At 37.6% G+C, this 15,268-nt stretch overlaps 1 protein-coding gene across 2 annotated transcripts in view; it reads left to right on the top strand.

The window, feature by feature from the left end:
- Positions 1–12,155, top strand: part of LOC134845465 (uncharacterized) — a 28,434-nt gene extending 16,279 nt beyond the window's left edge. For both annotated transcript variants that reach the window (XM_063862354.1, XM_063862355.1), the window contains exons 6-11: positions 92–165; positions 692–1,582; positions 6,440–6,542; positions 7,101–7,217; positions 7,692–7,994; positions 11,437–12,155. In XM_063862354.1, the coding sequence (XP_063718424.1) occupies positions 92–165; positions 692–1,582; positions 6,440–6,542; positions 7,101–7,217; positions 7,692–7,994; positions 11,437–11,736 (1,788 nt within the window). In that variant the 3' untranslated portion in view covers positions 11,737–12,155. The remainder of the gene's footprint in view (positions 1–91; positions 166–691; positions 1,583–6,439; positions 6,543–7,100; positions 7,218–7,691; positions 7,995–11,436) is intronic.
- The last annotated feature ends 3,113 nt before the right edge of the window (positions 12,156–15,268 follow it).

Here is a 15,268-nt window from a genome sequence, read left to right on the forward strand (position 1 = left end):
AGCAGGTTAAATGTCTTAGTTGTATTGTACAGATTGAAAAAATAGGATTTACGGGATATTAAAACCAGGTCAATCGTTTGCTATATTTTAGGATGTGAATATGGCATGCATTAGAAGAACCGACCAAGACCGATCTTCTGAGGATTTCAACAAGAAGCTGAGAATGTGAGCAACTCTTATAACAACCTATTAACAATAACAACCTCACTTATTTCTCACTGGCTATCTCTTAAATCTAATAGATAGCTAAGTGCAATACATTCAGGTTTTGTATTAAGTCACAGCCTGGATTTAGAGATTAAGATTATGAACTCGTGGTGTATCTTTGACGAACAGGTATCTTGCTTACTACTTTCTCATAATTGGATGAGCATTCAAGGTTGACCTTGATTCTCATTGATAGCGTATTGTAACCTCATTATTTGAATTTGATCTGCATAAATGAAATTGTTAATAAAAGTGAGAAGAAAATTTTGCTGTTGGAAGCCACTACAGTTTTAGTCTAGTCGTGAAAATAAAACTTGATCAAACATTTTTTACCAACTGTGATTAATTTTATCGGCCGGTGTTTTCACATGCATATTCAGCATAACTGCTGAAAATTTACCAAATAGAGAACATTTATTATTTGTTACGTCAAATAGACAGTTTCTATTTAGTATATTACATACTAAAGAATTTTGTTTGGCAGGTCTTTAGCTTTGGATGATTTGGATGATATTGACTACGGTGAGACATCGGTAGATTCAGAAAATAAACAACCAACAAATTCACGATCAAATAGGATCTTACAAAACGTGAGCCATATACCTGGTTCGCAGATCTCGATCGAAAGAACGGTACTGGCAGAATCTTCAAAAATGGCGCTAGCATCTTGGAATCCGATATCCAATTCCAGATTCGGAGATTTCAACGAAAAACAAAATTCCCCGACTGGTTCGCGAAGGAGTAAAACTATCAATACAATCCCGACTCGACATGTAAACGATAGTAGTCTAGATAGTGGGAACGGTCGAGATGTTTCCGACGGGGGAGAGATACCTCAAATTGACATAACGACAGAGGATGATGCTGATGAACACTTGGCAGGATCGGCCCAGACCCAGTTCCAAATCGCGAGAAATCGATTTCTGAGAAAGCAGAATGACTCGCTTCGGGCTTCTCAATCACAACGGTCAAGGACGTCGTTTGTAAGCAAACGAGACAATTCACTGAGGTCTAAAATTGCGAAGTCGACAGAAAATATCATCAGAGCGGAGAAGCCTTCTTCGGAGTCTGAGAATCATACAGTTATTCAGCATGATCTGGAAAATACTCGAGAAAGTTTGGACAGAAGCGAAGTTAAACTCGAACGTGCAATTAGCAGACGTCATTCGAAGTCTGTGGCGGATCTGTGTGAGATATCGAATGTGAATGATTTGACAGAAGATTCTGGAGTGGGCGGTCTGAGTTCATTTTTGGGATCCCATTCCAGCGGGGTTCAGAAAGCTTCAGCTGATGAAATAACCTCCAGCATTCTGATGAAGGGAAGTTTGGTCGACCTACGAGGGTCCAACTGGAGCGTTTGGTCCACGGTGTCAAGGTTAGCAAGCAATGCGATTAGTGCTTTTTGTACCTTCTAATCTTTTGCATAACAATTAAATTTGACAACTTAAATAAAATCTGATCTGAGCTTTTATGGTATTCAGTGTTGCATTTTGGAAAAATTCATTCCTCTCTAAACCCAAGTCATGTGTTGTTGTTCTTCAATTTGGTTGTACACTGCAGAAAACCTTCACCCTTAATTCTGCAAACACTGACCAACACGCCAAGTTAACATCTTTCCTCAATGAGATGAGAGAGAAACAATTTAGTCTTCATATTTCACTATTGGCACGATGAATAGCCACATTTTAATTCTGCATTTGCCAGTAGCGAAGTTTGCTTCTTAAAGTTAGGTTTTATCTAGCGCTTCGAGACAATTATGACGAATAGTTGGTGAACAAAATGCTGATCAAAGTCTTCTTGTTGAAACATCAAATCATGCTCGGTGAGAATTCCTTTTTTGTGCGTTCGTTTATGGGATTCAAAAGCATTTACATAAATGGTGAATTATTCGGTTTAACTGGTCAACTTTAAATAATTTGGCTGTTCCAATGTCTTGTATATTGTTTGTTTTCCGTTGTTCTGATCGCTCGCATTAAGTTAGTGCATTTTCGCCGATGAACTTGTTACTGGTGACGTCCCCAGAAAAATTAGTCATAGTTCCGGAGTTGGTTTGATTTTCCCCGAGAGCGCCCGAAGACATAGTGGTTAAATAACCACGGTATTTAACCCCGAGCCACCGCTCTTTTTATAAACAAAGTATCGCCGTGTTCACTCAATTTTATTTTCGCAACAATTTGAGCCTCTGTATTTTCTGACAAGATTAAATTTATTTTCTCTGAGGTTATATGTGCTGTGTACATTGCGCTAATTGGTGAATCGGTCAATTTCTTCATTACAAAACCAGGTATGTTTCACAAAGCATCATCTATAAATAGTTAATCAAGACAACGAGGGGGCAACTTCTGCTTTTTGATTTTTTTTTTGCGGATGTAGAATGTTTTACCAATCCTTCAAAATTGACTCTGGATCTTGTTAACTATTACATCCCTATTGGGGGAGGGGGTAGTAAACAAGGTAAAAAAATCAAGTTTGCTGAATTCTTCAATTCTTTCTTTACAGGGGTTGGGGGATTCGTTTCAAGGTACCATGGGGGTGATAGTTAACAAGATCCTTGACTCTAAATTATTTAGATTCTAAAGGTTAGATACTCCCAAATAACTTCTCATTAAAGATGGGTTTATTTTGAAGAAATCTCTTAGACAATCTGCGCCTTAAACCTGTTTTTTTTTCGATACTTTCAACAGGCAAAAGATTCTCCGATTGTAAAAGGTTTTCTATAAAATAGGTTTTGACCTAAAATATTTTTCTGAAGGTTTTGTGACTTCGTTTTACACTCATTTCTTTGTTTTTGATATCTCTCTTGAAATAAAATTTTCACGTGGAGCTGGAGTTGTGCTCTTTGATAATTATACAATCACGCCTGTGTTTTATTGCGATTTCTTTTATTCTAACCATATTGCATAAACTGGAGCTCAACAAAAGTGCTGAATTTTACGTGTTGCTTTAGAAAAATAAATCAGTTTTATCCGTTTTTTGGTGGGTGGCGTTTGAACGACATGAACATGCATGCTGTGGCTAAGTTGAACATTGAACTTCAATACTGAAGGTCGGCGGGTCAAATCTTGAGGGGACAATTTGACATTTTTTCTTCCGACCATTGAAATTTGTATTGTTTTAGTTTTTTTTCTTTATTTTCCACGTTATATCAGGTAGAACAAATAATCATCGAACTGGGTTGAGTGATCTATCGGTTACATGTCATTTTTCCCCAAGTCAACTTGTCCCAGCCCAACTTGTCCGATTCCAACTTGCCCCAGATGACAACTTGTCCAATGCCATCTTGTCCCAGATAATAAAAAATGAAACTTGCCCCTGATTCTTAGATATCCTCGTAGAACATAATGTCGACATAAAGATGAAAGATATTTTTGTTGAACAATTAAGCTCGAAACAAAATGCGGAATCATTAAAACATGTGCTGAATCAAAATGAGTTCAAAGCTTGCATGAACAAAATAAAAGCGGCAAAATTTCAATGCAATTTCCATGTCGAGTTTAACATTTCAAAAGATTGATTGCAGTTCTTGTAAGCTCCTATAGCATAGTTAATAGTGCTCAACACTCTTAATCAAGAAGTCAAGAGTTCAAAACTTGAAGAAGTCAAAAAAATTTAGTTTGAAATCAATGAAACGGAAAACCGCAGGTACTGCCTCGCCCCTAAAACCCCCTATACTGGGTAACCCGGAAAAGGGGGCGGGGTGAGGGAAAGAGCAAAATTATTGCAGGGCCAATAGACTTGGGGCAAATAGTCCTGACACCGATATACCATATTAAAATCAAAGCCCTTTCAGTCGTGATTCGAAATTTTTTCTAGTGTCGACAAAAACCGGTTTGAAATTTTTGATTTTTCGTCTAAATTCGAGCCAGTGAGCAGGCTTACATTTGCTTATTTATGCTTAATTTAAGCCCTGAAAGTTTGGTTTTATTCAAGTTAAGTTAGTTTTTAGCATCCTATTATGTATCGAAAAGATCAAAAAATCCAGAAACAAATTTTAAAAATTTTGAAAATTAAAAAATAACCAATTTTTTTTCGTTTTTCTGGTAATTTTTTAAACAAAAACTGCTTTTTCAATTTGCCTGTTTTACTATGACAGTGAAATATGCCTTGTTTTTATTTTTCGTTCAGATTTTTCTAACACCCCACGCAGAAAAAACGACACAAGCTTGAAAAAAAACGTTCGCATTTTTTTATCCAGCTCGAACTGCAAGCGTTTAAAGGTAACAAAAAACTTTATTGCCTTATAGTTTTGTAAATATATGTTAATTTTCCAAGCGACAAAAACCTCGGGCTCAAATTCCAAGCGAAAGTTAAATCGGGCTCAAATTTACTTTTTTTTGGTTTGACTTTTTTTAAGCTCAATTCATTTCTTTAGAAGGAAGGCAAGCTCCACTGTCGAACAGAACAAGTGTAAAGATCACGATAAATATGATCGATTTCTATTTTCGAAAGTGGAATTTAATTATCAGATTTCGCAGCGAAATAGTAACTTTACTTATTGATCCAGTTTTTTCAAATTGGGTTATTTTCATCAAACATATGCCAATCATAAAATGTTCTAGAATTTCAAAGAGTTCTTAGGGCATCTATTTTTTATTCGAAGTTCGAAAGTCGAGATTTGTGTCAAAAATTTTAGTACTCAGTATTTTTCTGCTTCAAAAGTTCAGTTTTTATTCTTTTTACTTGGGTTCCTGATTATTTTCCAACTGTCTGTTGGCTATGTCTTGTATTAAGTAGTTTTTGTATGAATTTTGTCACAAAATAACTCCTTTGGCTGAGCTTATCAGAGTATATCGCACCTCTCAACAGCGCAACCGTTTTGTTTTTGATTAATCCAGCAGCAGTAAATCGAAATTCAAACTCTTGTTTTCTTTCGACACTGCTGTATGAGTGTTGTTTCCTGTTGTTGAGTGGAACTCATTTTGAACTGTTTAACCGGGTTCAGTGGTATTCGGAACGGTTTCCCAACTGTTGTCATTGCGTATTGTGCTTCAGTGGTTTTGTATATCCGTCTTGCAGAGAAGTTACTCCTAGAAACATTAGGTCTGCCCTGAGCTGTTTAGTGGCATATACTGGGTGATTTAATCTAAAAGAAATACCTTGCTGATTATAACTAGATTTTCTTTTCTGCACATTTTTGTTCAAAAATCGAGAAATTGAAATTTGCACTCGCTTTATATTTAAACCGTAACTGCATTATGAAGTGGACGCTTCTTCTGTTTATTATTACACCGCAACATAGTAGATAGATATGACCTGGAAAGTATGACGCCCACAACACCGTAAGATGATTCGCATTTTGCATTGAATGGTAAATTAGTTCTTAGCATTTGCTGTTGAGTTCTCTTCTTTGTCCTCATTTTTGTTATTGGATCTTTGTTGGACCATTCCATGCCATTCTACGGATGAATGTGTAAAAATTTTCAAACAAGAGATCTCTGATTACGAATTGTAACTCAGAAAACGATCTTTGCCTGTCTGAAACTATCAAGGCACGGTTAAGCTAAAATCTTTTACTTAACAAAAATATTTTAGCAAGTTAAAATTGATTGATGATATAACTCTTTAAGGTAAGAAAAAACCATATGTTAGGACTAGGTTGGGTCTCAAATGATCATCTGTTTTGCATCTGATTGATTTGGTTGAATACTGAGCGACCAATTAAGTTAATTTGTTAAAGTACCCCCACCCCATACTCGACGACTCATAAAATTTAAGGAACCTGAAAATTTGTTAAAGTACCCCCACCCAAGATTGTAAAGTACCCCCACACTCGACGACTCATAAAATTTAAGGAAACTGAAAATTCGCAATTTAATGAAACTGAAATTTCGCTGAGTTATGTATCAGTAGGTTGAATAGGCATGTAGCCTATATATCAGCCTATATATCATGTAGGCATCTATCAGTTACATATGAATGCTTGCTCCACTTCGCTTACATTCGACTCGAGTGGTATCGTATAATGCGCTTATCTTACTTGATTTGAGAAAGGAAACTAAAAAGATAATTTCAGTCAGATTACTAATTTTGCGAGTAGTCAATTAACTTAAAATAAACGAGTTGTGTTGTCTATTTTGACGTGTCATGTGGCTTTTTTTACGAGTTGACGTGTGAAGCGACTAAACCCTCCTGATGATTGATTAACAGTCAAAGCCAAGGAACAATTATTTATTTTGAGTCGGAAGTAGTTAGGAATCCGAAGGTAATTTACATGTGTGCATGTTGGGTGTAGCGAGGACCTTAGCATATCTGCAGCTGGTGGACTTCTCTCCTCGCGTGCTACAAGTTTGGACAACCTAGTCGCCGAGGCAGACAGAGAACAAGTGCAATCGGCCGTGAGTACATATTATACATATACTGTTCCGATGTTGACATCCGAATACGTTTTTCATCAATTTCTACTCAAGGATTTTATGGAAAAACACTAAAAAAAACTTAAATTCTGAAACAGTTAAGTTCTCTGGCCAGAAATTTTTAATTAATAAAATAAAAATTAATTCTAGTGTTGCAATTTTAATTTTATGTTCTTTTAATACAAGTTACCGTTTGAGGGCAGTCTTTTAAGTTTAGTGTTGAGTTTTTATCGAAAGAAATGTACTTCAATTCGAAACTTTTGCTCATGAGGGAGCTGATTATCTATCGCGCTCTGTCTTCTTATTTGTTTCATCGCCTTTTTTGAAGTCATCACAAACTGACGTTTAAACGCACTTTGAAATCCGTCTATCAAAATTAGTGAAACTATTTGCAACCCCTATGCGTTCTTCAGCCTCCCCCCCCCCCTCCCTCTTAGTTGCTAATTTTTATTAGTAATTTATTTTTTAATTTATATTTTTAACGACCAGGAAGTAATTGCTCTTCTTCTTGAAGAGTGCTCGAAATGATTGGTGTTTCAGTTGAACCGTGTGGGGGATCTTCTGGCGCGGGACAGGATGGAGCTAGCCAGTTTGAGTGGGAGTCTACTAGACCAAAGTCAAGCTGAGTGCGACCAAATCATCACCGCTCTTCAAAAAGTAGGGCCTAATTAATATCACTAGATGTCATATTTATAGCTTTGTGGTTTGTCAGGTGTTTGGTATTCTGAGCGAAACTGCTCTGAAATTTCCCTCCAATTAGTTCAAAGTGAATTGATTCTATTGCAGGCTCACTTATGAAGGTATGTTATTTAAAATCTAAATTTGATGTTTCCTTGGAGAAAATATTGTCTAAGAGTCTGCGGAAACAGATTTTGTAGTTGTTATCTTGCGTTTCTGGGCTTCTCGTAAATATGATGGGACCCATTTGTCAACCTTACTTTTTCTAAGCAACCAAAATCATACTGGTACTTATCAATTTTTTTCTAAAGTATCTGGAATATGATCAGAATTTTGTAGCAGATAGTCCATACAAAGTGTTGCTTCCAACATGAACTTGTTTCAACGTGTTTTTTGCTGTGAGATTTAATGTGAAATTCAATTTAAAATATTCTGTTGTGTTTTGTGCTGTAGTCGGGCCGCGAGAGTGACGTGAAGAGATTCAATCGGTACCTGGAGAGTCTCTGTACTTCTTGCAAACTGTCAGTCCACGAGGAGACTAGACTGCACAAATTGGACCAAAGACTAGGGGAGTTGAGTGCCAGAAGCAGACGCAGCCTCGCCCCTCCCCCTTCCCAGCCCACCACCCCCAATCAGGACGACCAACTGGAGGCTACTAATGGGGAGAGTGAAAGAGAGGAGGAGGAGGAGGAGAAATCGCAACAACAGCAGGCCACGCTGCAGATCGCTGTCAGATCTCAAAAGTCTATGGAGAAGGTACAATAAGCTGCAAATGCTCGAACAGAAATAATCAGTTAAAGCTACTCAAGAATTTCTCTAAAAAAAGACAGTAAATAAACCAGCCGAAGTATAAACCAAGCGAAAATGGGCTGAGTATATAAAACAGTCGAAAAGCTACATCATAAAAATGAAATTTGCATCACTTTCGTAACTGTTACATAATTGTTACATAACTATAATATTACACTTACGTATTTGCGGCTGTTTGATATTATACGCCGGCTGGTTTATACACCACCAAAAATTAAAAATTAGCCGGTCTTGTTAACTATCTCCCCCCTATGGTACCTTTTAACGAATCTCCCCTCCCCCTATAAAAAAAGAATTGAACAGTTAAGCATATACGAATTCTGTACCTTAATAATTATCCCCCCCTATTGCAATGGGGGGGGGGGGGGCAATCCTTAAGCATGAAAGGGAACAAGACTTCTCGTATCAGGGCAAACTCCTGAATGCTCCGACTGCCTTTTAAGGTCTATGGAGCAGTAATAACAAAAAAAATAGTACAATAAAACAAAAAAAAATAAAATTTGAGATTTTTTGGTGAAAATCATCCTCCCACACAGGTCTAGGACTAAATCCCCAGGATAAAATCCCACCGGATATAATCTACCAGGACTAAATCCCCCGTAGGACAAAATCCCCAGTTTTTAGTTTAAAATCCCCCACATTCGAATTCAATAAAACAGCGACACTATAACTTGAATTAAATGATGAAAGATAATTAACAGAAAATATGAAGATAGATTAAAGACTAAAAACTAAAAGAACAAGTTAACAGCTATGGCTTTAAGATAATCCAACTCTTTGTAGTTATCGGCAGAGCATACAATTCTCTTTATCCCCTTTCCTTGTATGAACTTTTTTGCCGAGCTGCATTTGAGCGAAACTAAAAGTTTGCAGTGACTTCTGCCACTGAGTCGCCTCAATGAGTTTCCATATGTCAGGATTTGACATTTGGAGCATGGATTTGAATCCACGGCGGAATGCCTACAAAGGTGTCCTCAAAATAATTCTTGATGTCGCCAGGAATGTGGCAATTTACTAGTATTTGTTCATACCAGTCTTCTACATTTAAGGGCGGGACAAATGCAAGAGCAGCTAAAAGACGTATAGCTAGACGATATCTGCTTTTAAGTTCGACCAGAAAGCGTTGTACGTTTCTTGTCGTTAATCGGGTAGTAGGGCATAGATACCTGGAAAATTTGTTCCATCTACGAAGCAGTGGACAGTGTATACTTGGTATAAGTTATCAGGACAGCTTTTAAAGATTCCATCGATAAACCAGTTCTCACATAAGAGTTTAATATTTCGATATTTTTGTTGGTTGCGAACACCAAATATCGTTTACCGGTTCCCGGAACTGTTGAATCTTTAAGAAGAAAAGCCTCTCCAGTCATGGTTTGCATGTATTTAAAAGGCAGTTCAAAATCGAATCCTGTTGGGATAAGTGGCTGGCTACGGTTTTCATGTCCGATTCTTCTGATCCTTCGTTTGAGGTGAGGCACCACCGGCATCGTTGAGGAGCATTCTGGTGTGGCTTTCGCCAGGGCATTTGACGGCACCTTTTGTGTCGAAGAGTCGGTGCAGGCGGCTGCGTCCGCTTTGATCTGTTCGTTAATGTTATGTGTTTCCATTAAAGCATAGTCCAGGCCGTGTGTGTGCTCATGTGGCAACGATTTGAGGAATTCGCCCTATGAAGTCCATATGCTTGCCTTACATTGTTGCTTTGATCGACGCAACTCGCACTCCCACTGAATAGAATTGACTAACTCTCTTTTCTTATAGTAAGCGTAGTTATTGTGAAGCGCTTTCTGGCCCCCTTTGTTGCTTAACACAATTTTGACTTATGTTAAACATCCCCCATATTCTAAGAAAAGTACCAAATGATAGGTTTTACAAACAGCAACGTATTAAATAGACCATAGAGCATGCCTCACTTCAAATTGGAACGATGTCCAAAGCGGATTGAATCTCCGCTTACGCGTTAATAGCAAAAACTATATCGCGAGTCAATTGTCCCAAATTGGCAATTTTTTAACCCTATAACTTTAAGAAAAATGATCACTTGTGAAATATCTCTTAAATTTTAGCTAAAGACAACAATACAATGAACACATTTTCCATTCAATGAACATTTATTGAAAACAAGACTGCTCGTATCAGGGCGAAGCCCTGAAGGTTCCGACTCCCTTTTAAAGTTTATGGAGCAGTAATAACCTAAAAAATTTAAATGTCCCCCTAGATCTCTCCTCTCCCCTTAGAAAGAACAAAAGGATAAGTTTCGCTCCTTGTAAAATATCATTTATAGCAAATAAGCTTCTTTCAACTAATTTGGAACAATTTCTAAGACGGATTAAATCTCCGCTTACGCGTTAATAGCGCAAAATGGCAATCTTTAAACCCCCATAATTAAGGAAAATTATAATAGTTGAATTATCTTTTCAAATTGAAGCGCAAATTGACGGGTGTCGATGCCGTCACTTTTTATGGAATGCCTCGGTGGAACCTCTTTTATGCGAAGGACCGAATTCGCGAAAATAAAAATCAGCCAATCACATTTTAGTTATCTTTAATTAAGAAAAACCTGAAAATCTGAAAGAAAGTAAACATTACCAGGGACTTAATATTGATATTGGCCGATTATAAAAGCGACAGAAGTATGCAAAATTGTTCCGAATTTGAACAAATTTTATAAATTAAGGGTTTCGTTATGAAAGATGCAAAATGTTGCTTCATTTAGTTCATTGTAATTGAATGGCAATTGATTCTTTTTAAAAATTGACTTTCGGCTAATTTTGTTTTCGGTCTTCTGCCCACGAGTTTTTCGCCCATTCGGTCCTTTGCGCATGAGAATATCCCCAAATGCCTCATGCTCAAAGAGCAGAATGCGCGAAAAGTCACTTATGATGGAGAGACCTATTGACGGAAATCTAATTTCAGTCAATCAGAATGAGTTTTCAAAAATCTAGAAATTAGAAATCTCAAAGCAAGCAATGAACCCATGCCGAGAAAATTGACATTGACAGATTGAAAAAAAGTTTGATACATAATGCCAGATCGAAGACCCATTGGAAAAAACTTAAATACTCCAAGGGTACTTACCGATAGGATAGCGAAAATGAAAAAGCAAAAGTAAAAAGTTAATATATTTGAACGAATTGAACAACAAAACGTTGTTGTACTGTTGTAATTTACTTTCCACTTATTTTGTATTCGATTTCGTGCAGAAACCATTTAACAAATAGGAACGTCTAACTATCTGATTGATTGAAGACTTTCGATCGTTCAGTTTTTTCCTCGTGAAGCAAAGCAAGCAGTCACTATTATTAATCCCGCGTTTGTTTGTAGATATTGTACTTTTTGAATGACGATGCTTTATTTTTTATGACGATGTTAAAATATTGGCCTTGTTTAGGATCTGGAGTACCTACGCAGGTCGATGGATAAACAACGCCAGAAAGTGAACGAAGCGCAATTGGCGTTAGAAGATGCCGAAAGCACCTTGCTGCAACACCTCGAAAAAGTGTTCAAAAACTGCCCCGAAGAAGTGAAGTCATCCAAGCTCACGGTCGAAAATCGAGTGGCACTAACACGCAAGAAATGCTTGTGCGAATCGTCCATAAAGTCAAATGAAGATTTCGAGAAGTATCTGAAAAAACAGCTGATCATCCATGTTAATGCGCAGGACGATGAAACATCGGAAACAAACTCATGATAGAAAGTGAGAGGACATTTGTTGCATATTGAAAGTTTTGTTCGATGTAGATTTTCTCGGAACTCGAAATATCTAACTTCTAATGAATAAAATTTCCCAAGTCTTGAAGCAAATTTGATATTAAACGCCTTTGTGGCTTCTTGACATTGAGTCAAAATTATAGAAAAAGGTGCTACTTGGTGTCTTAACTGCATTAATAAATGATGCACAACTTTCTCTGTAGTTTAATTCTAGCAACAAGATTGCTAGATCTATGATGCTAAATGAAATAAATAAATAGTACAATTAAATAATTGAAATTTCGTAATTTTGTTGGTATGATGTGTAGCACTTAACAATCCGATTAATATTCGCCTTCTTTCAATGCCTTTATCTTATTTATGGTTATTTACAGAAAATTTAAATTCCAATGTTTCACATTTTTAACTGTAAAATAGTAAAGAAAAATTAACTGTTCAAGTGTTACTGAACGGGTCTGAACACAAGCGGATTTAGGGGGGGGGGGAGAGGATGGCTTCCGACCCAAAGTGCCCCTTTCTACTATTTTGAGATATCCATTTTTGGCTGTCTGACCCTAAAATGTTTCAAAAGGCTCCTTGGGCGCCAAAATATAGTAATTTTGTGGAGGGGAGCGCGCGCCAAAAAAAACGCAACCTTTTGGTCTAAATTTTCCTAAAAGTGCCTAAAAACGCCTTTTTGCCTGTTTTTTTTTAAATCAATAATTTGCCTGAATCCTAGATCCGACCCTGCGTTTGAACCAAATTATTCTTCAATTATTCAAAATGTTTAATACTGTGTAGTCCGGAAAAAGATCATTTGATTTTCTCCGAAATGACATTTGTTTGTTTTGGGAGCCAAAAAACGCTAGACACTACAAAAATCTCGTAGTTTCCGGACAAAAGAACCTCCCATTTCCAAGTGCTCGAAGGCAATAGTTTTTTCTGAAAATCGAGCAAGCGAGTTTTTTTATTTGCTTGAGTCCATTTACACGAACTGTCTGAAAGTCATTGCATAATTCATATGAGAGTGAAATCTGACGTTTGATTGCACTGTATTATCTTACAACTCAAACACAACGTTTATTTGAACCATTCTGCAAGAGTTTGTCAGACCGAAACATTGCTGGCCAAAAAAAATGTTCTGAAATGTTCTTTTCAAAAACCACTAATTTGCCTCGTCATTATTATGCATGATTTCAGCGCTGATTCTATCATCACATCATAAATTGTTTAAGAGTAATGAACGTAATGAAGACTCTTTTATAGGTCTTGCTGATTTTTTAAAGTTTTTTTCTTCAGGAAAAAGTCTTAAAATATTACGTAAAATGCGCTTTTTGAGTTCAATTGAAATTCATCTGAAAAGAACGTAAATAGCATTCAAAATTAAATAATTCGAATTTCCTTCGAAAAATGGGCAAAAGGAGGCCTAACACATAAAAACGGGTGAAACGGGAAAATGGCAGAACTAAACCTCATACGTAGTTAAGCTCGTCAATTCACTTTGCTTATGCATTTTTTTTGACGGTAAGAACGGAATGATTCTTCAGCACAAAAAAATGGTGCAAATTCATAAACCTAACTATTTCAAGAGTTAAGTTTTTAATAACATGTCGTATAGTGTTATTTATTTCAAATTGCAAGCTTTCAATCAACTGTCATACGTGGTGCTTATTAATCTATTAGCAGGTGCTGTCCTTGGAACAGTCTGTCACCCTTGGATAATCTTGATAGCCACTCTTATTATTAACTTTGCAAGATCAAGTTGATTATCTTTATTGGAATTAAATACTGCACAACAAGTCTTTTTAACATGGCGCAGCCAGCAGTCTCAGGTGGGGGGAAGAATCCACTGGGCATTACAGGATTCTGGCCAGCAAAATGTACTGAACCACCTATGATGTGGGAATTCTGGATCAACAGATTCCAATGGGGAATGGTGGCTAAACATTCAATTAATCCGAAAAATTATTATTACGCAGCGACTCTCACTGACGCTCAAGTTACCGCTTTGCCCGAGGAAGTGGATGGGAAGAATCGACTGGACTCAAAACAAGTTCTGATCTCAAATTTGTATTTGTGCCTGGGAGAAAAGGGACAAGACGGACTTCACAAAAGACGACCGCATCTGGATCTCTCGACGGTTCGTTACCCACGGATGCTAGACGTACTGGAAACGGAATTCAAGAAGGAAAGGAATGAGACATACGAGACATATCAGCTTCTCTCTCGGAAACAAATATGCCACATCCTATGTCGCCACGGGATCATTGGGAATCCAAGGATCATTTTCAGGCGGTGGGACTCAGATTAAATCAGAACCGGTTGGAACGATCCGTGGAGGATATCGCAATAATCGCGCACGAGGCAGAGGTTCATATCAATGGCGAGGCTCGAACCGAGGTGGAAATTTGTTTCAAAACAATCGATGCTACAACTGCGACCAACCAAACTCTACTCGCGTTTGGATTGATAGCGGATCCCCAATTTCAATTCTCACCAATGGTGAATTGAGAAGAACCTTGGGAGCTTCGGGGATAAAACTGGATACCCTCTCGGAGTAGGAAAATGCATTTCGGGATTATGGGAACAATCCACTGCAGATGATTGGAGCGATGGCTGTCACGTTAGAATCCAATGGCTGGAAGATAAACGCAAGGATAAAAGTCATAGGAGGAAATCGCCCATCGATAATTGGAAGAGACTTGATCCCTCAGCTCGGACTACAGTTGGTGCAACAATCACCACCAGGGGACCAGATAATGTCCATCGATGAAGTGGATCCGGAACCATCAATGCCAGAGGGGGAGTTGGACTCATGGCAAACCTATCTCAGTAAGCAGTTTTCAAACCTTTTCAATAGGTTGGGGAAAATAAGAAATTATAAAGTACAAGCCGAATTTTTTGAAAACCTCATCCCAGTACAACAAAAAAGTTCCCATTTCATTGCAAGAAAAGGTGAATACTGAAATCGATAAACTACTGAAACAAGGGAATATCGAAAAACTGACGGATTGCTCGGATAAATTTTTTGTGTCCCCAATCGTCATAACGGTAAAAAAAAGATGGGTCTGTAAAACTAGCGCTCGAGTCCAGGGAACTAAATAAACAAGTGCATAAGAACAAATATCAAATGCCGAATATTGAAGAGTTAATGGACACAGTAGGACAAACGATTAGCGAGAAAAAATCCGGGGATATATTTTTTACAACGATGGATCTAACATATGCGTATGGTCAATTGCCACTAAGCGCTGAAACGAGTGTACAATGTAATTTTTCTCTCATCGGAGGTCGATCGACGGGAACGTACCGGTTCAAGACCGGATTCTATGGTTTGACTAGGAAGCCAGCGGAATTTCAGCGCGAAATGGATTGTATCCTTGCGGAATATCCGCAGGCTCATGCGTTCATCGACGATATTTTGGTTGTATCCAAGGGAACCGCGATCGACCATATAGCAACGGTAGAGAAAATTCTAAAAAAACTGGATCAGGAAAATATGCCTCTAAAACTATCAAAGTTCAAGTTCGCAC

Source organism: Symsagittifera roscoffensis, chromosome 5, assembly GCF_963678635.1.
Source record: "Symsagittifera roscoffensis chromosome 5, txSymRosc1.1, whole genome shotgun sequence".
Classification (NCBI taxonomy): domain Eukaryota; kingdom Metazoa; phylum Xenacoelomorpha; order Acoela; family Convolutidae; genus Symsagittifera; species Symsagittifera roscoffensis.